The 20,122-nt window shown below is 50.6% G+C and overlaps 7 protein-coding genes and 1 non-coding gene across 8 annotated transcripts; 4 read left to right on the forward strand and 4 right to left on the reverse strand.

The window, feature by feature from the left end:
* Window positions 1–854: 854 nt before the first annotated feature.
* BDW43DRAFT_289686 (major facilitator superfamily domain-containing protein) lies at window positions 855–2,524 on the reverse strand. Its single transcript, XM_032043416.1, has 3 exons — window positions 2,502–2,524; window positions 2,366–2,428; window positions 855–2,312 (listed from the first exon to the last, which is right to left on the reverse strand). Exon 3 carries the CDS (start codon window positions 2,215–2,217, stop codon window positions 1,234–1,236), a length of 984 nt encoding a protein of 327 aa, XP_031895876.1. The 5' UTR covers window positions 2,218–2,312; window positions 2,366–2,428; window positions 2,502–2,524; the 3' UTR covers window positions 855–1,233.
* A 451-nt stretch (window positions 2,525–2,975) lies between these two features.
* BDW43DRAFT_198863 (C6 transcription factor) lies at window positions 2,976–5,276 on the reverse strand. Its single transcript, XM_032039111.1, has 2 exons — window positions 4,352–5,276; window positions 2,976–4,293 (listed from the first exon to the last, which is right to left on the reverse strand). The coding sequence occupies exons 1-2, from the start codon at window positions 5,159–5,161 to the stop codon at window positions 3,208–3,210; spliced, it is 1,896 nt and encodes a 631-aa protein (XP_031895877.1). The 5' UTR covers window positions 5,162–5,276; the 3' UTR covers window positions 2,976–3,207.
* A 1-nt stretch (window position 5,277) lies between these two features.
* gliC (cytochrome P450 monooxygenase gliC) lies at window positions 5,278–7,181 on the reverse strand (the record flags this gene model as incomplete). Its single annotated transcript, XM_032049555.1, has 3 exons — window positions 5,278–6,707; window positions 6,762–6,949; window positions 7,011–7,181. 3 exons carry the CDS (start codon window positions 7,179–7,181, stop codon window positions 5,504–5,506), a joined length of 1,563 nt encoding a protein of 520 aa, XP_031895878.1. The 3' UTR covers window positions 5,278–5,503.
* Window positions 7,182–7,737: 556 nt separating this feature from the next.
* BDW43DRAFT_315378 (uncharacterized protein) lies at window positions 7,738–10,803 on the forward strand (the record flags this gene model as incomplete). The annotated part of the gene is made up of 1 exon (XM_032048040.1): window positions 7,738–10,803. One exon carries the CDS (start codon window positions 7,738–7,740, stop codon window positions 10,801–10,803), a length of 3,066 nt encoding a protein of 1,021 aa, XP_031895879.1.
* Window positions 10,804–11,361: 558 nt separating this feature from the next.
* On the reverse strand, window positions 11,362–12,630 carry BDW43DRAFT_322467 (uncharacterized protein; the record flags this gene model as incomplete). Its single annotated transcript, XM_032049556.1, has 2 exons — window positions 12,086–12,630; window positions 11,362–11,980 (listed from the first exon to the last, which is right to left on the reverse strand). Exons 1-2 carry the CDS (start codon window positions 12,361–12,363, stop codon window positions 11,362–11,364), a joined length of 897 nt encoding a protein of 298 aa, XP_031895880.1. The 5' UTR covers window positions 12,364–12,630.
* Window positions 12,631–14,070: 1,440 nt separating this feature from the next.
* BDW43DRAFT_315381 (uncharacterized protein) lies at window positions 14,071–15,122 on the forward strand (the record flags this gene model as incomplete). The annotated part of the gene is made up of 2 exons (XM_032048041.1): window positions 14,071–14,146; window positions 14,200–15,122. The coding sequence occupies 2 exons, from the start codon at window positions 14,071–14,073 to the stop codon at window positions 15,120–15,122; spliced, it is 999 nt and encodes a 332-aa protein (XP_031895881.1).
* Window positions 15,123–16,291: 1,169 nt separating this feature from the next.
* BDW43DRAFT_t205 lies at window positions 16,292–16,365 on the forward strand. The gene has a single exon. It is a non-coding gene; the product is annotated as a tRNA-Ile (tRNA).
* Window positions 16,366–18,132: 1,767 nt separating this feature from the next.
* On the forward strand, window positions 18,133–19,320 carry BDW43DRAFT_289699 (uncharacterized protein). Its single transcript, XM_032043417.1, has 3 exons — window positions 18,133–18,365; window positions 18,448–18,890; window positions 18,953–19,320. Exons 1-2 carry the CDS (start codon window positions 18,307–18,309, stop codon window positions 18,836–18,838), a joined length of 450 nt encoding a protein of 149 aa, XP_031895882.1. The 5' UTR covers window positions 18,133–18,306; the 3' UTR covers window positions 18,839–18,890; window positions 18,953–19,320.
* The last annotated feature ends 802 nt before the right edge of the window (window positions 19,321–20,122 follow it).

Consider the following 20,122-nt stretch of genomic DNA (forward strand, 5'->3'; position numbering starts at 1 on the left):
TACGCTACCAAAAAGACCTGTATGTATGGACAGGTAAGTATCACCACTGCTCTCTGCAATATTGCACGGATCACCAGGACCAATTATGGTCCAGTGGAGACACGGGCCGCAGCGGTCCGGCAGGACAAGCCAATGGGGAAGGCTGGGGGTCCACACGAAGCCCTAGTGGCAGATATCTTCCACACCCGATCAGGTAAGAGGGTTACATTCATGAGAAATCATCTTTTGACACATCCTTCACCCCTCGTACTTTTGAGCTTACCGAGACAAGGGCTATTGAAGCCTATCGACTCGGTGGGTCATAATCTGACGTTTTTCTTCTTCGTTTTCTTTTTCTTTTCCTTTTTTCTCCATTTTTCGTCGATAGCAGCCTTCCCCCCTAGCCGTATGCAGGCGCGTATAATATGCAAGGCAATGTACATAATAGAATAAAAGTGATATCAGATAATGGAAGATTCTTATCCGAGCGACCTGTCAGTTTCTTCTGCAGGTCAGCCACCGCTTTTTTGCCATCCTAAAGCATCACACCACATTTTGATCCTTTTCCACTGATTGACGTCTATTTCTCTTCCTTTTTCTCCAACACTTCTTCTTTTCTTTTATGTAAATGATTTAGAACAAACTCAAAAAAGACTTTATCGAAGAGTGTCTTTCCCAACCCGGTCATATCACTAAGCATTATAGACTATGGGGTCGACAGAGACAGAAACTTTCGTCCCATGACCGAAGTCCCTTATATATTAGAACCGTGGAAATGTTGCTTTTTCCAAAGAGGAATAAGAAGGGGAGGAGGGGGAGGTAAAGAAACGGTGGTGATGAAGGATCTAGTTGCTCATTGAAGTGCTGACCTTCCTAGTTATCTTCACAAGCAACCGCACTGTTGCACACAGAGAATCCTTCCAGCCTTGTCCACGTCACATCGGAAATGAGTGGTAAAGAAACGGATTTTAGAATCTTCTACGTTATTCCTTTTTCGGCGAATGATCGTCGCCGATGATCCCTTAAGTCACGCCATATACGTTGCACTGCCAACAGGGACAAACACCACCGAAGTGACCAATCGTCAGAGAGAATTTGATATTAATTTCTTGCTGCCAAGTCCTCCCAAACGGAGGTATTGTCAGTCGATCTATTTAGGACCTGTCAGATTATGTGCCCGGAATCTGTTCTATCTAGACTTTCCCAGCCAATGTGTTCCTGGGGCAGATTTGCCGCAGATCAAATGTGTCCCTTCTAAAACTTTTCCGCCAGCTTGAACCCTGTCTTGACGAATCGCGCGGCAACAATAAAGCCCGTACCACCTAAGAGCATCATCCCCGAGAAGATCTTCATATGAGTATAGTCCCCACCACCGTTCTGCAGAATCGCCCCCGCAATCGGACTCGTCGTCAGCCCTCCCACCGACGCAAACAAGAACAGCAGCCCGGTGCGATACCCAATCTCTTTCAAAGGGGAGATCTGCGCGATCAGAGCGGGTGACAGACTCACGTACGCCCCCGACGCAAAGCCAAAGATAATCGCAAAGACGATGGTGGGCGCCGTGGACGCGGCAGGGATCCAAAGCGCAAGAACGAGCACGCCAGCAAGGATGCACATCACGATAAAAATGTTATACCGACCGTACTTATCCGACATGAATCCAGCGCTGAGACGGCCGAAAAGACTGGCTGCGTTCAGCATGGGCACTAGGTATGCGGCCAGATCTGCATCCATGCCGCTTGCGACGGCCTCAACGATGACATAGTTGATGGGGATGAAGACGCCATAGGTGAGGAGCATATATCCCAACAGGGTGAGGAAGAAGACTGGTTCCTTGAACGGCTTGACCAGCTGGTCGCGGGATGGCTTTGGGCCTTGCTGTGGGGGAGACCGCGCTTTCACGGTCACAATGGCGATCGCGAGGAGGAATAAAATCATGAAGGCCGAAATCCGCATGGTCCAGGCAAACCCGACTTGGGCTACGAGACGGTCTACCATGATGGGGAAGATGACCCCGCCAACACTGGAGCCTGTTGATAAAGTTGCGAAGGCAATGCCGCGCTTGCGGTTGAACCAGACGCTGACAGCGTTGAGTGCTGATGTCGTTAGCTTCCAGGCCAACTTCCTCGGAAAGGAAAGGGTGTTACCTGGTTGAAAAATCGCGGACGCTCCAATGGCGCTACACAGTCCTTGGGAGAGCAAGATCTGGTAATATTCTTTCGAGATGGAGGCCATCATCAGCCCAAAGACATGAAAGAAGGTCCCCCCTATGATAAGGTATCGAGCACCGAAGGTGTCATAGAGCCTGCCGACAATGGGACCCTGTCAGGTTTGTCAGTCTCGCAGTCTCCATCAAGAGGACTTGTCGTTGGCTGACATACCATAGCGAACATGAAGAAAATCTGCAATGACGGAATCCATGCAATTGTGGTAGAGGAGTATTGTTTTAGTAGGTGCGACTCGTAGTAGTTCTGGAATATCCCGACACCTAAAGGTTTATCTGATCAGCCTGTTGTCCTTAGGAGTATGCTAGATTCATAGATTCAGGCTCACTGTTAACCCATCCGAAGCTGCAGAACGAAGTGCACCACGCTCCCACCACCACCAGCCACGCGGTTAACCCCCCATCGACACCCAGGTCCGGGTCTTTTTCCTCAAAGGATTTCTCCCTATCCAAGTATGTTGACATGCCGTCTTCATTTTCCGATTGTTGGGAAGCTTGGGATGCGGGATGGTTTAGAGGCATATTGGATGGACGTTTCATGACTTAGATGGAATGAAAGAAACACAAATCCAACATGTCGTTGTCGGACGATGGATTATATACGGCTTACTTGATGGGAACAACATCATGATTTGTTTATCCTTGTCGTGCTTGTGAAGTCATCTCGGCCCCGGCGTTACTTGGCATTCTGCTCGGCTCGGTGCTCAGTTTCATGAAGCCGACGCCTCAAGAGTCTCACACCAGTAGTAAAAATACTCATCGAGTCTAAAACCAGCTGTGAAATAAGCGAATCTTAGTCTCGAGCACGTGGCATGCCCCGTACATGGTGGAGACCCATTTAGGTCGCTGTATTACGGGGGTAGGTATAAATAAATGCGCTATGCATGGTGTTCATCCAACAGCGACGTTATAGGTGCAACTTTAATATCTACTTGATAACGCTGAGCGGCCGACGAAGTCATTAAAATTGTAGCTATGATATTCTCCAAGACACAAATTCAGCTTTACATCTCAAAGCGGTACATCCCCAGATGTTCTGAGAGATTCATCCACTCGGACAGGGAGCTTGGGTCCAGCTGGGGAGCTAGTACATCCCCGAATCCGTCCCCTGCCCCCTCTAACTCCTGTTCTGGGGGTTCCTCGGTCGATCGTGGCTCCATCGCAGCGTCTCCAGACGGACCATGGGCTGGCGCCGGAGACAACAGGGCCGCGTTCTGTTTGCGCTGCTCCGCCTTCTCCCGCAAGTGCTGCAGCACCTTCCATGTCGGCCCCGGATCCGGTCGGCTAGGGTCATTCTCCGCCACGTTGAAGACGAGGTTGACGATATGCCACACCCGTGCCACGTGAGGTCCAGTAGGCTGCGCACACAGATGCCACAGGACATACATGAGACAATGAAACTGGTTGTAGCTTGCGAACAACCAGCGGAAGCCACGTAAAAGGTCGTCCGTTTGAAGCTCCATGCTTTGCTCCAAGCAGGAGCAGGCCGCCACTAGGGTCTGCTCAGCCGTCGAGGACACCACCTCCAGCGGTTGTTCATTGTTAAGACCGAGTTGGTAGACAAAAAACTCGAACTTGGACAGCAGGGACCGTGTGGACAGCCACGCCGCCTTCTGGATGGGAATATTCGTGTTACAGTGACGCAGGTACGTATTTTCCAGGTATGTGGTGAGCTCCTGGACGGTTTGAAGGCGCTGGGCGATATCGGACTGGTTCACAGAGCTATGGTATATCTTTTGGAACGCGATGGCGATCTCCGACGTGAGAAGGAAGAGACTCATCTCGGTCCATTTGGCTTTTGGCCCGGGCGGGATCCGTAGATCGGACGACAGGTCGCTGTCATCGACGTGCAAAGGAAGATGAGTATCCGCTCGGCTGCCAAATCCGTGGACTGCGAGACCATGGTCCTCCGCCGCACGGTAATCCAGCACGAGAATCTGCCACCAGAGGCGCCGGCGGAGCTCAGCATCGAGAAGGGGAAGGCCAAAATGCGTTCCATCCCGGTGGAGCCCAATCGATAGCGCGGCACGGATGAGGACACCATTAATGATCCACCCCGATCGACTTGTCCCATGGGCCCGGAGGCATGTCTTGCGGCAAACATTAGGTGCGGGTTCTTGATCAGGGACGGGTAAGGTGTGGGCTCACGATATAGATGGCCAGCGCCTGTAGAGACAGCATGGACGGCGCGTCCAAACAGGCCGCATCAATAAGCGTACCTTCAATGCGGGCTTGAAAGTCCAACAAGCTAGATCGCTTATCGCGGCCAAGGAGGTTTGCGGCGTCGCTCTCCGAGAGACTGGTCACCGCGGCAAAGTAAATGGCAAACAGGAGGGCTTTGCAATCATCGGATCCTTCCCCGTTCATAGTCGAATACACAAGCGGCTCCACCGTGGGCAGATGAAGGATCTTCACCACAGGATCGACATTGTTGCGATATATCTGCCATAACTGAGTTGATTGCCAGCGAGAGAGATCTACCTCATTCTCCCGGGTTGGTGGACGTCTAGACCGTGCGAGAAGACCTTCCGGTCGGATGTCTGACGTAATTTTATCGGTATTACGCGGTGTCCCTATGACCTTGTGTAGGGTCCTCTCTTTTTCCAAGATGTGTGATAGGAATGTCTCGTTGATGTAGCGTGTGGACCCTCCGTCCGGAAGCAGAAGCTCTTGTCGGCGACTCGGCGACGGCGGTGGCTCCGACAGAAAGGCTGCGCGTGTGGTGGGGTCATTGGAGCCCGGTCTTGGACTGTTACTGTTCGTTAGGGCCGCCAAGCTGCGTTCCAGCTGGGCAATCCGATCGGTGATGGTCACTTTCTGAACACGCCGTGGCCGAGGGGTGTGGCCGTCGGCGGTGGGGTATCGACATGAAGCCCCGAGCCGGACACAAGCCGTACATGGCAGTGTCTTGCTACACCGGACCTTGCGCTGATGACACTGGATACATGAGCGCTCCATGATGGGATTAATGCGCGTACACTACCAGCAAGTGGGGGGAGGTGTGTAAGGGGAAGACCTACGGTGGAGGCACAGTTGTCGAAGGGAGAGAAATGGGCAGTCGACTCTTTCTACTCTTCGGCTGCCCGGCGATGCCAAGAGGACCGAGTCCGAAGTAAGACCACGACTATTCAGGATACGAGGAACGCCTGCCTAAAGACCAATCCATGGGGATCCATTATATTTATTAAGTAATGCTTTCCCTGGATGGGATACTACTTTCCAGAGCACCAGCTTTTGAGGCTTTTACCCAGACGGTGGATTTTTATTTCTCTGTTGTGCTATGTAGAGCAGAATATATAATCATGTCCGCGGAATACACCGGACCTGCAGATCTGGATGCGTAATCCAGCACTCCGGATCCTGTGTCCAACCTCCATCCTCCAGCATCTGCAATTCATAGTGCCTGATCAAATGCAATAGAATGGCCCGAATCACGATATCCGCAGTGTAACGGCCAATACATTGACGAGGACCGAATCCAAATCGCCAGAAATGGTACCGTAAGTCAGTGGTCGAGCTGCCCAGGAATCTCTCCGGACGGTACGTGTTATTGTCGGGTGCCCAGTATTCATCTCGCACGTTCAGTCCCCAGGTATCGACTACATAGTTGGTTCCAGCCGGAATGCGATACCCGTCTACTACACGCTCCGTCGGCGCAGACTGGGGAATTGTAAAGGGGAGTGCTGGACGTAACCGGGAGGACTCCAACACGCAGGCAGCCAGGTATGTGCCATTGCGAGAGATGTAGCTTTCTTCTTCCTCCCGGGTGTTCAGGATGGAGATCTCTTCATGCAACCGGGCTTGGCACGCTGGATTGGCGGCGAGGAAGACCAAATTCCACGAGAGGCCGCCCGTGGTGACGTCGAGGTTAGCGTAGAGGGTTTCATCCATTGTTTGCGCGACTTGTTCTTCCGTGAGAGAGGTCTTCTGGACTGCGTCGTACATCTGCACGACCATGGCTGTCGGGTGCTTCTCTCGAGCACGTTCGTATGCGGCACGATTGAAAGCCCGCCATTGGGAGCGGAATCGCTGCAGTTGGCGGTTGGCTTCGGTCGGGAAAAACCGAGAGAAATTAAATCGAGCGAGACCACCGAAGAGAACGAACTTCATAAGGTTTTCGCGCGCGGGGGCCAGGGCATACAGCTCCGATTTCATTTCTGGTGTGAGGGAGCCATAATTTGCCTCTGCGACAATGAAAAAGGGAAGCATCTTTAGGTCTTGGACGGGGTGTATCCGACCATTCTTCAGGTTTCCGTGCGTTTCAAGATCGTGGAAATGCTCCCGAACATGCTCTTGGATCCGATTGATAGACCTGACGGCTGTTGGGTGCATGAAGGGCGGCGCAGCAATACCCTTGAGAAATTTCCAACGCGGACCTGCCATCAGGCCCAGACACTGACCGAGAATGCGGCTCATGAAGTAACCCGAGTCACTATTTGTAGCTTTCTTGTGCTTGTCTGAATCCTTGAAGACGGCGTGCAGTTGCTCGGGTTTTGTCAGAACCCTTATATTCAGTCAGAATGTCAGGTTCCAGTCATGGTAAGATGAAGGTACGAACACTTCGGGGCTCATTCCCGCCCAGATGCGGTAGACGTTGCCATATTGGCTTTGCCATTCCTCACTCTTAGCCCTCCCAAGGACGTACTTCTCTACATCACCTTGTCCATTGGGCCATGTATACGACGGTCCCGGGATGTGACGAGCGGTCTCGGTGTGCCAGATCGGATGCCTGAACCGTAGATAGGTCTGTCGCCAACCACATCAGCTGGGTTGCTGGTGACTTGGACAGAAGACGAGAGAAACTTACATTGAGAACCCAAGAGATGATTTGAGAAGCGGGAGAGAAAAGTTTTGGCCAGAATAGTGTCGCGATCACGATACCAGACACAGCCAGGAAGGCACCTAGAGGGGCGTAGAATACTGCGGGATGTGAGAGGGCTTTTGTGAAGAGCAGCACCAAGCTCGGTGTGGCCGCCATGATCGGCGTAGGGACAAAGAGCTTGTTGTTCTAGCTGTCTAGGCTGCAAAATAGATTCAGCGCCAGCTTCGTCCCTTCTTCCATTTATATAGGGCCGTTTTGCCGGAGGCATACTCTAATGTAATGTTGAAATACGAGATTCTGGACTACGGGAATCCTTCTGCCACGATGTGATCTACACTGGGTGGGGACGCCCTGAAACTAGCCTTGATGACATGACATGACATGACATGACTTAGAGAGTGAATTTTATACTGCAAGTGCCACGGTCTAGCCACTGCGTTGCCAAGCCTGAAGTGAGATTGCTGCAGCCCCAATGGACCACCGCTCAGCGGGGTGAGGCGAAGGACAATGATGGAAATGCTCGAGGAGATTGCAAAGCTGAGGGAATGGGAGGCATAGGACTAAACCTACCTACAAAAGGTAGAAGTGTCCAAAAACATATAAATTCGGCTCCGGATACCAAAGTCAGTGTATGTAGCGAAACACATAAGAATCATCCGACCTCATCATATCTTTCTGCTTAGTCCTATTAACTACCGACCTATTCTTCACCATGCCTATTTTGTCAAGCGGCCCTGCACTCGGACTCGAGGGATGGTACCGACACCATGTCCGCACCTCTCCCAATGCCACTGCAGTGGTGGAAGGAGACCAATCCATGACATATCGAGAGCTCGATGCCCGCGTTAATCGCCTGGTCTCGATCCTGGCTCGGGAACACATTCAGCGAGAAGAGCCCGTCGGTATCCTCGTGCCAATGGGAATTGCACACGTCGTAGCCCAGGTGGCTGTTCTGCGTTTGGGGGGTTCTTGTGTACCCATGGATCTGTCATTCCCGGACCAGCGTATTAAAGACCTTCTGCATGCCTTGAACACTCGGATTGTCCTCACAGTCGAGGACGAAAAGCCTCGCTTTGACGACTTCCAGACCATCCTCGTTGGTTCCGAGTACACCGACGTCTATCAGAATGGTTTCCATGAAGATACAGTCGCCGCCATTGAGACCGGAAGCGAGCATCGCACCCACATATTGCATACTTCAGGAACAACAGGGTTGCCCAAGCCTGTCGAGATTATGTCGAAAGGAATCACTCGTATGGCCTTCAATACGCAGTGTGTCGAATTCAAAAGCACGGATCGAGTTGCTCAAATCTCGGCGCCGAGCTTCGACGCCGCTCTCTTTGAGATATGGACCACTCTGGCACGAGGAGCGGCCATTGTTATGCTTCCTAAGAACGTTGTAATTGACCCAGTCGCCTTCCATGACAGCTTGCGCAAGTACCGCATTACCTCCATTCTTGTCACGACCGCACTGCTTAACCATATCGTGTCGGCGATTCCCAATGCCTTTGAGGACCTCGACTATGTGCTGACGGGAGGCGAGGCGGCGAATCCCAGCGTTATGCAGGTTGTTTTAGAGAATGGACCGCCAAAGAAGCTGGTGCACGCATACGGGCCAACTGAATGCACCATTATCACAACATACCACCTCACCACCCTGGAGGAAGTCCGTCGTGGACAGACCCCTATTGGGAAGCCACTGGACAACACCACAGTCTACATTCTGGACGAAAATCTCCAACCTGTCAAGAACGGCGATGTCGGTGAACTTTATATTGGTGGTGACGCCGTCGCCCGCGGTTACCTGGGACGTCCTGAAGCGAACGCCAAGAGCTTCCTTGAGGTATCCCATCTGTCCAAGAGCGGGTCACCAGTCAGGATCTATCGATCGGGTGACCTCGCTCGGGTTCTCGACTCTGGGGACCTCGAATTCGTCGCGCGTGCCGACAACATGGTCAAGATTCGCGGATTCCGCATCGAGCCAGCGGAGATCGAAGGGGCGCTCCTAAAGAGTGAGATGGTCCAGGGTACCGTCGTCCTTCCAGTCCGTCGACCAGGCAAGGAAACATACATTGTGGCATTTGTGATCCCTAAAGACAAGCAAACCTTTTCTCTAGAGAAAATTGACGGATACTTGCGGCGGCGGTTACCTGCGTACATGATGCCCCGTTTGGAGGCTGTCGACGCGCTGCCCTTCACCGTCCACGGCAAGATCGATCGTGTGGCGGTCATCAACAAGCACCTAGAGGAGACGAAGAAGGCCGAACAGCAGTTGCTTGGGTCTTCTGATAATAAAGCGGGAGTTGACAGTGTGAGCTGGTTACGCACCTTGTGGACCTCTGTCCTCAGCATCAGTAATATCGGTGACGAGTCCAACTTCTTTCACTTGGGAGGCAGCTCCTTACAAGGGGCTGCGATGCTGGTCCATATTCGTCGGCGCTTCGGGTTGTCATTGACCATGCAACAAATCTACGACCATCCCACCCTACTGAGCCTCGCCACCCTTATCGACGCTGGTCAGGCAAAAAGTAAGATTGACCATTCTCGCCTTGGCATCTTCATCGCGGACTCCCAGCTCGCGAAGGACATCCCTGTTTTGTCTAAAGAAGCACCCGACTGGCGAAGCCCTTCCGAAGGCAGGATCTTCCTAACCGGAGCAACTGGGTTCCTGGGGACGTACTTCCTGCGTGAGCTGATCGACCGACCAGATGTCAAGTCTGTACGATGTCTGGTCCGGGCCTCGGACGCGTCTTCTGCTCGTGCGCGGCTTCTTGGTGCCCTAGACAAATACGGTCTTGGAGGGAAGGATAATCTAGACAAGGTGTCGGCCATTGCGGGTGACCTAGGTAAGGAACTGTTCGGGCTGTCTGAGACCGAGTTTCACGAACTGGCTCTGTGGACTAGCGTCATCTTTCATGTGGGAGCCCATGTCAACTACGTCCAGCCGTATGAGAAGCACCGCAATACCAATGTCTTCGGAACGCTGAACTGCATCAAGCTCGCGACAACTGGTCGCACCAAGGCACTGCACTACACCTCCACAGCGGCCGTCACGGGGCCTGTGTCGCACTTCACGTCCGCAGAGAGCATCTCAGAGGATTCGGATCTTGGAGAGTTCCAGGGCTGGCTACCTTATGATATAGGTTACACGCAGAGCAAGTGGGTCTCGGAGCAGTTGATCCACAGTATGATTGCCAAGGGCATGCCAGCCATTGTGTTCCGGCCAGGCTTCATCATGGGCGACAGTCTACGTGGCAAGGGCAACTGTGACGACTTCATGTGTCGGGTGTTCATTGGCTGCATCAAGTTAGGATATCGTCCCATTCTTCCGAACCAAAGCAAGATTATGATTCCTGTTGACTTCATCACAACTGCCTTGCTGCATATCACGTCCAATCCTCAAAACATTGGGCGCACCTTCCATCTGGTGCCACAGACACCGGAGGAGGACACAGACATTGAAACCTCTTGGAATATGCTTGAGGAGCTTGGGTACAAGCTGAAGGCAGTGGAGTACAAAGACTGGCTCGAGATTCTATCTCAGGATAAGGATCTGCTTGCCAATCCGTTGTTGCCCATGTTGCCGGTCCTACAGGAGCCGGTTCGGAAGCATCTGACACGCTGGGAGTTGTACGAGAACATGGCCACTTACGATGTGACAAACTCCCGGAAGGCGCTCGAAGATTGCGGGAAGCTGAAATCTGGTGTTGGTTTGGAGGACTTGCGGCGACATGTAGACGACTGGGTCGCTCGGGGAATGGTGCCTTCGAGGAAATGATATGGTAAAAGATGTGCATAATTTCATTTTTGAGTTTAGGCTGTTGGTTCTTGTTTTAATGCACTTAACTCGTGAAACTGTCAAGTAAAATATACAGGCGTAGGAACGACATTAATCAGTAGAAGGGGTCCAAGTATCAACGAAAAGAAAGGATAATCATAGTTGATCTAGTACAACAAGCATTTTTCTCTATTTAAATGGCCCAGTACAAGTTTAGATGGGCGAAAGACGCCTTTATTAATTTTGATGAGAGATAACTAAGGCAGGAATTCTATGAAAACTTCGGATATCAATATCACAACACATATATTAATTATATTACCTTACTCTTTCTCCATAATCCGTACTACATCTAAAGGAACCGCATCTTAAGTAGCTAAGTCGACAAAGCATACCCGGACTGTCATTATCTACCTCTGCAATGCTACGACGAACGGTTCATTCTCAATGAACCCTCAACAAGATAGCTCAAGGCCTCCTAGTACATGGCAAAGTTGTTTCGCAACCACTTGGTTTCCACAGCAACTACTCCGCCAGTAGGTCCTTGTCCACGTCCCTTTAGGCTATGGGCTCATCTTCAAAGAATACCAAGCATCTCAGTTCCAAGCTCTGTCGTGCTTCCTCCACATTCTGGGTTCTTGGATCTACAAACGCTGTATGAGGCGTCCGTCTGGATGTTTTACCATCCTTCTTCGAATCGTAACATTTGATCAATACCACCTGGTCCGGCTTCATATTGGACATATAATACCATTTCTGGTCAGGCGCATACTTACCATAAAGCATCCCAAAGCCACTCCCCTTGGTTGCTGCATCATAGTCCTTTTCCTGCTCCTTCCCAGGGACCCGTCCGTAGATCTCCAGGAGATCATCATCACTGAAGGATCGGGCATCTGATACGGCCAGTGGGTCGCGGGGAACAGGCTTCAGCGGGCGCCAGATGTTGATGATCGCCCACCGAGTCTTCCCCAGTCGCTCGGCTTCCTCTGGAGTCATGTTGTCCTTCAGCACCTCAAAGGCCCCAGCTTCGGACTGGTCTACATGGACATGCCGCGCAGGCACCATCAGACTGGTTGCTTTGGTATCCGCTTCGGCGGAATGAACCATCGCTTCGACCTTTTCGTAGGGGGCGGTACGAGTAATATGGGAAAAGACATGCACGCGAGTGGCGCCCGTCCTGTCCGTACATTGTAAGTAGAGGTCTGAGAAGTCCATAGTTGTGATTTGAGTGATAGAAAACAGATACAAGGAAGAGAGAAAAGGGTGGCAGGGCGAGGCTCACGCGCTCTTGAGGATCTCTTCCGCCTCTGGATACATGTACGTCTTGACCGCGGCCTCATTAAAAGATGCCACGTGCGGGCTGACATGATTAATGAATTGGAAGCCATGAATATTCAGGGTATATGTTCCCTCTCGGCCCCGTACATCCTGGATTGAGACAGATCGTCTATCAATGGGTCGCCGATACGCCCCAACCGTGCCCAGTACAAGCTCCCTTTTCGCAGGGCCATCCGCAGGCCAATAGTTGAGGGAGGTCTGGACGGCTTGAGGCAGATGCATGCTTCCTGGTGGAGATATTTTTTTCAAGTAAAGTCACGAAGTACGTTAGGGTAGGTGTGAATTCACCGCAATATGACAACGGCACGTAAGTCAAAGATTTAGATCAACTCCGTAGATAGCAGATAGTCACTCACATCTAAAGCTGACGAGGCCTCCTTTTCAATGCTCGGTGGAGCCGTAACACAACCCTGCGAGAGATTTGACCATGGGACAGCCGCGAGCCTTCGAATGCTCGGTCATGACGATATGACCGAGGGCGACGCTAAGATCTACACCGAATCGCTCAAAGAGTAGGTTACACTACTACGAGATGGGCTACCTAGTTTCCAAGCAACAGGCAATTGATCGTCGTTTTACTACTTTGGGCCATCTATGTAAAACGCAGCAGGCGTTGATACTGGCTACCTCTCGGAGTTCATATGTTCATATCCATGCTTCGTCGAATGAGAGGAGATTGAAAGTGGAGTAGGGCGGAAGGATGACCTGCAGAATGATGATCATCTGGCATAAGACTTCTCGGCATTGTGCCATTCACGTCAATGGCTGATGCTAGCACAGCAAGGGTCGTCGGCTTCGGACGGATGTCTCCTCGGTCCTGTCCGTCAGGGCCACTAGTCTCCATCTGTATAGAGGAAGTTCATTTCATGAAGACATAGCATACCTGGCACCAAGCATCAAATGTTTTGTATTCGAGTAAACCGATGTTGATAAGCCAAAATAATTGACTCGTCGTAAGCCTTCGGGGTACAGATCGAAGCGTAGAAAAGCTTTGGACATGTTCATGACACGTACTCCCTGGCGTCCACGTTCGCCTTTACCAAACCATTGGCAGTGTCAACCCATGATTAGTGTGTTTGGAGTTGCCGCGGCTGTCGGAAGGCCGAGCGTGAAGCGAGTCCGACGCCATCCAGTGGAGACATTATTCTCAACTTTCTCACGGACCCAGGGAGGGCCATTGCCGGAGGAAAAGGGGCGCCGAACGGAGTGAATTAACGCTCTTATCTCCCATCCCAAGTCCTATATATTGTTGGAACGATGGTCTCCTTGAAGTCGGCCGCCTTCCACCAAGATACTCCTACACTCCCCGGCCTTCTACTGCCATTTCTTCAAGTTTACGGCCGGGAACCACTAATGGAACCTTCTAAGCCATGGCGAGTTTGACAAGAGATGTGGTACTTTGGCGATCTAGCAATCAAGTGGGCGGAAGCGGTTCCTTCCGGAAAACAGGCTCATTGCAACTTGCGTTGGCAAGTTAATACGGGACACTCCTAAGCCACGGGGATGATACGAGGCGGGCCTTACTGTGTACACGATTGGTCCATAAGTTCTCTTCGGCTATACCTTCGACTTCTCCATAGTTCCTTTGGAGATCAAGAACTCATGTGGAGGAAAAGGACGTGATCCTGACACACCTACTGGAAACAGTACTTTCCACGATCGGCATATTGCCTACTGCACTAATTTCTCACTTCAGTATAACGTATTCGGTAAGCGAGTCGCGCAAGTAGGCGAGTCGCTTACCGAATACGTTAGTACCTGCTTCTAAGGAAGCCAATATGCCCTTTCTCCGCCTGAGCCATCCATCCGGCGCTATTCAATTTCCGCTTTTAGCACTGGGTTCCTGTATTTATTGGTATGTATCTTCCCAGTGCCGCTGAATTCCAAGATCTTCTCTCGGACATCGAAATGAGGGCCATGTTAAGCACTATGGATTCACCTCACGAAGAGCTACTTGCTCTAGAGAGACGCAGGGAACAAAACCGCATCGCGCAGAGACGCCACCGTGAGCGCCAGCATTTGGATCTCTGTTATATTCGCTCAGCTAACCTCGCATAGGCGATAATGTCAGAAAGCGACTGAGGGAGCTGGGTCTCGACGCTGGCCGTCCGTCATTTCCAAGCCGGAAGTCGCAAGACCGTCCGCGCAATTTCGCTCAAAATACAAAATCCACCGGTTCATTAGCATTCGAGATTCCCATTTCCGAAAACGACTCGCTGCTGTACGAGGCCTCGTTCAACTCTCTGGTGCAGTCAGATAGCCAAATGCCGCCCATTGATGGCTCCGTGTCCCCATACGACTCCTCCTCCTCCTCCTCCTCGTCATCATCTTCCGCAGGCCCTCTACCACGTTCACCCACACAGAGTCCGTGGACATACCTCGACCCCGTACTCTCTACAGCATTTCAGCCGTCATATGACTCATTCACACTGACAGGGCACTTCGACCAGAGCTATCCCACAGGCAATGACCACGATATTCCCATTTTGCCAGAGAGCGGCTCTACGCAGCAGAGTATAATGCCTGGCTTGTTGAATTCGCCGCCCTATAAGGCGCACGCCCTCGATTCTTCTATGGCTAGTGGGCCAACCATCCCACGAGCCCCTTCACCAAAGCACCTCTCACGGTTTGGCGCCGCCCCAGGTGCTCCGGCGCCGGCACATCCACGGTGGACTACCCCGCTACATGTGGCGGTCTCGCGGGGAAACCTTTCCATGATGCATCTTCTGCTGGAACATGGGGCGGATCCAAATGCCGTCAACAGCGAGGGGGCTACCGCCCTTCATGTAGGAGTCATAAGTGGACACCACACTATGGTGGCCGAGCTCCTCCAGCGGGGAGCTGATCCCACGCTGGCGGACTCGGCGGGGTGGCTTGCCCTGCACTACGCAGTAGATGCGAGTGATGAGCAATGTTTACGGGTATTGCTAGAGGCAGAACAGCTGGTTGATTATCCTATACCCAGTTTCGAGGGTCGCTAATTGCCTACATTGTCAATAGTCACATATACAGACGTGCTCTTGTCTCAGGAGCAATAGAAATAGATACATGCGTTTTTCCCCGCGCAACTCGAAAGTACGGCAGATCCTCTTTGGGGGGATCCCTTCACGTCACACTTCATCTGCCTTTTCCACCGCGGATATCTGCACCAGCCTTCGGTAAATGATGTGACTCCCAACTCCACTCGAAGGAGTCGCATCCATGCTCGTTACTCCAATTCCATGCTTGGCCCTAGTTCGAATCTCGATAGATGCCAGATACCCGGACTCCGATTGTTGCTGCCTTCCTTACGAAAGACCCGCTTAGTCTCGGGCCTGGACCAGCTTCCCTTCAAAACTAGCCAGGTTTCTCCCTTCGTGACGAACTCCAGGCCCTTGGCGCCAAGGCTCGGTGACGAAAGTCGCTCCGATGCCCCCGAGCATCTTATCTGATCGTCATACAGGTTCTCGTATCCAGCAGGATGTTTCCTACGAGAAATAGATTAAATAAGGGCCTATTGAGCTAACAAATGCAACCTCCGAGGCACGTGCAGCTACCTATTGATCGTCAATTCTGAACTATATGGCCTGAAATCGCATTTGGAAGCCTTAAGTGGTGAAGACCCCGGGCTAACGCCTACCAAGGCCGGGCTGACTATTTTTGAATCTCACATTAGGTACTGGATTGGACGTCAAATTTCATGTACATAAATGATTCACTTTAGTGCGTAAGAATTTCAAGATTTGTTTTCTTCTTATCTTTCTTTTGCTTGTCGTATCCCGTTAGTTTATCTGCTACACGATCGACACCATGCTTCACAGTCGAGGGGCCACGTCTCTCTATAAGAATGCGGAGCTGAGAAGAGACAAAAAATATAAATTAACTACCTTTTGAGCATTGAACTCATGAGCAGTGAGGACATCCCGGCTGATTCCTGGGATTATGGCGAGAGAGTAGTGCGAATATGGCATCATCTCAAGCAACCGGGACGTAAATCCTAGACACCTTCAAAGCCCCAGCTGTCCCAGAGTACTAAGTAGTCCTTATCAATGGCAAAAAAGTAGAAGAGAAGAAAAAAAAAAGCGTCAAGGATTCGTCCAGATCCCCTTTGGCGATTAGAAGTAAAATGGCTTTATAGGGCTTATTATGGAAGCGGCATCGCAACAAAATGGGTCCCGTAACTCAGTCGGTTAGAGTGCTGAGCTAATAACTCAGAAGTCGAGAGTTCGAGCCTCTCCGGGACCAATTTTTTGCTCTCACTTTTTTGCGCTGAAATTTAATAGGTTAGTATAGTAAGTAGTCTAATGGTATTTGCTGAACGAGTTTCTCGAGGATATAAATATTCTTCTTCCATGTTATATGGTATTACCGAATTATCAAACTGGTCGATTTATCTCACCTTATAAAATGCTGCACTTCAATCTCCAAGACTACGCCCGGTATCTTGCATTATTAACGCAAAATATCTCCCCCTCCCTTTGCGTGTCAGTGTCAGCGCCGTACCATTTTATGACACGCATTCCGGATTTAATCAGTGGCACGGAACTCGTCGCTGAGAACGACCCTATCTACGAGCTATTATGTTTACGTCTGTGTTCTAAGTGGCCTAGATTTGCGCCATCACACCTGTGAGGAAAGCATCAAACGCTCACATGAGGACTGATCATGGTCATAGTAATGTAGATAGATAGCATTGATAAGGCGCCTCACTTTCTTTGTTACGCGTCTCCTAGCCCCCAAGATCATGGATCTAGGAAGAGTCATCGCCGTATTAATTGAACTACAAGCCACAGTATAGCGGAGTCTCACTGCAACGCTACGGTCGCATTAAACGTTAGGGCTTACGGTACATCCAATATATATATCCTATGAGGGAGCTGAATCGACCCTCCCATAGTAAAGTAATACGAGGTCAATCACTAGGCTTTACACTAAAATAGCTTGTTTGGCTGATTGGCGTCCATGTCAGTGTGCTTAGCCCTGACCACCAATCCTAAAAAATGATAAATCGAGACCTCTTTCTATAATATGCTGTATCTTGGCTCTCCTTGTTTATTATTCATGCACTTGTATTAGGCTTTTCTGACCTTCACTACTTGCACCACATGGCGAAGAGCATTGGCGACAGCTTCAAGGGCCGTCGGAAGTTGTCCTTCTCAAGGAGGAGCACCAAAAGCTTTGGGATATTGCGCATGGTATAGCCCGTTCAACGGTGCCACCGGAACTGTTCGACAAAGTACATACGCCACGAACTACCATGTTTCGCAACGCATGCGGGTCAGTCAGTATCATCGCTAGCCTGTAAAGTCCACACAAGGCTGATGAGAAGTAGATATTGCTCTACGAGGATCCCGCCCCGATTCGGCCAATGCTGAAAAACAAATTCCCGCTTATGTCGCTAAGTCAATTGTCACACCTTGGACCTAGAAAGCTTCCAGATATTTACATTATCTAGGTCGGAACATGCTAGTGCTATGCATCATTATGCCCGTGAGTACGAGTCACACTCACTCGAGTTTGTTGCTCACCAAAGGCCCCTAGTTTGGGCACTTTTGGAAGCGGACAGATTGGGCTATAATCTCCAGCACTACAACCCTATGTACGACGATCGTGTCCCCGAGCAATAGAAGATTCCTGCGGATTGGAGTCTCAAGGCGCAGCTGGTCTTTGGCAAGCCGACCGGTGGTGCCTCCGAAAAGACGTTCGAGCCGTTACACCAAAGACTGTCTGTGCATGGAAAAGACATAGACAATTCGTTGTCATGATAGCTAGTTACATGATGCATCACGAATATATAGAGCGGTTGTGACTACTGTCTTCCAGAAAGTCGTCCCATCCGTCGAATAGTCTCTAGAGAGGAAAAGAATTAGGATTATGAATAGATAGACGAATGGTATGTCATTGTATATGACATTGAGCTGCCTCAATCAAATCTCAACTGGTTCAAGACATGCGGAATCCCTCCGATGCCAAGCGACGATCACTGGGGCATGCGTAGAACTGACAGGGAGTTAAAGGCCAATACTACGAAGATCAAGTGTCGATCGTTGATTAACTGTGGGTATAATAATGTTTCTAATGGCCGCCTATAAGTTTCTTCCTTTTCTCACTTTACACAGGAGATGTGCCATCCAACGCATTCTAGTACTATGGTCCCATTAACATCTATGCACAGTACGAGCACGCATGGCTCCTACAAACCTCTATCATCAGTCTCGTCCAGAATGCAAAGTCTATGATCATCACTAAGCAAGTTACAAACCGACAGAGATGGTACGTTAGCTGATTTCCCGATCTTCCGGCGATCGGCACTGCGTAAATGCTCACCACAACGAAGGCTTCCAATGATGTATGGGGACCCATTTCGCGATATGGACGATATTTGTTGCGACCACACCTTCCTCTGGCTCGACAGAGAATTTTCATGTTAAGCATAGCTGGTGCGTATCGATTGGAGGGCAGCCTGGTTTACACAAAAACAAAGATGGGCCTAAATGGAAACACACCGTCAGCTTCTAGGTTGCAAAATTCATGGGATTATGGACGGGAAGAACGAAGATTATATTGTGGAATTGTCTCCTCTCGTTGGGTATTACAGCCGAGTCGCCCATCCTGGGTCAAGCACGTCTTTTTATGGCATAGGCAAGTGAGATGTTTGACGGCGGTAATAGCCACGATAGCTAAACAGCTACGCAGTTTCGCCTGTGCGGAGAGCTGAAATACCCATAGAAACCTATGGGTAGTTTGGGCAAGCTGCTTATCACAAAATACTGTGGGAGAGTCTTAGCAACCCAGATGACGCGACATCTATGCTCAGACTGGTTTGAATCACCGCGAGGAAAGCTGGAAAAGGCACCGCAAAGTTCACAAGCACCTTGAAGGCGGCCATGATGCAGTCAGGACGGGCGAGGTAGAGAAACCTTTATTATTGCCGAGGCAACAGCAAACATTTCCTGAAGACCTACACGGCCAATGCGAATGATACTCATCAACATACCTGGTCAATGACCACAATCCTCGGCTAGCCGTTCATTCAGTTAAGCGTGTCATAGCGCCATTGACGAGCGAGAGTACGATCATTATGCGACCGCCGCAGAAGTATATTGTGAAGGCCAGACCGATCTCATCCCTCGGCATTGGCCCTGATTTGTCGTTGGACTGTTTCTATTTCCGAAACAAGTCTCAATGCGACTTGAGAGGACAAGACAATGAGCGCATGGAGTCGGTCGAAGGGAGCTATTGTTCTTTTCTGTGATGCTTGGAATAAAATACGAAAAGTCAGATAAGAATATCCGGAACTCGACAAATCATTTCCAGAGCTCCCACTCTAATGTCTCAGCCACAATTGCCGCTTCTCGCAATTGCTAGCATTATATCATCATGGGTCATGTGCATAACATGAGATCTCGGAATCTACACATTTGTGGTTCGAAGAGATCGTCTCAAAAGATGTCACACGGAGCAACAAAGAAGATTGATCGCAAGTAGCGGCGGGGACTCGACATTTTCCTTGCTCGCACTCTACTTTACCCGCAAAAGTCTACGAGGAGTTTTTGCGCTACTGAGGGGAACTGAAGAACTATCGGCTCCATAGATACCTGGTGACTTTTCATTTCTGTCTCAGAGCTCGGTTGACGGTGGTGCGCCACACTCGCTTAACGGCTGTGGACGAGCAAACCATGGTTCACTTCAAGACCCTGACGTCTCGAGGTCCTATTTTTACCTCAGAATCTGAGACTGTACATGGTACGGCCGAATAGGAAGCCTACAGTACCTAGCCTCGACCAATGAAACGATAGCCAGGACTGACAGCCCGTGGAATTGCGGCGTTCGGGAATAGTTCCCTCGAGCTCGGCAGAGAGCCGAAGTGGAGACGCCACAGGGTCTAATGGTACCCTGGTGGATCCAAAAACCAATAGTTCCTCTAACGGTTCTTCGACAGGGCCGGAAAGCAAGTGTCTCCGATATTGCTGGTCAATGGGGTGATGGCTATAGAATTTTC

Source organism: Aspergillus alliaceus, assembly GCF_009176365.1.
Source record: "Aspergillus alliaceus strain CBS 536.65 unplaced genomic scaffold BDW43scaffold_57, whole genome shotgun sequence".
In the NCBI taxonomy this organism is placed as follows: Eukaryota; Fungi; Ascomycota; class Eurotiomycetes; order Eurotiales; family Aspergillaceae; genus Aspergillus; species Aspergillus alliaceus.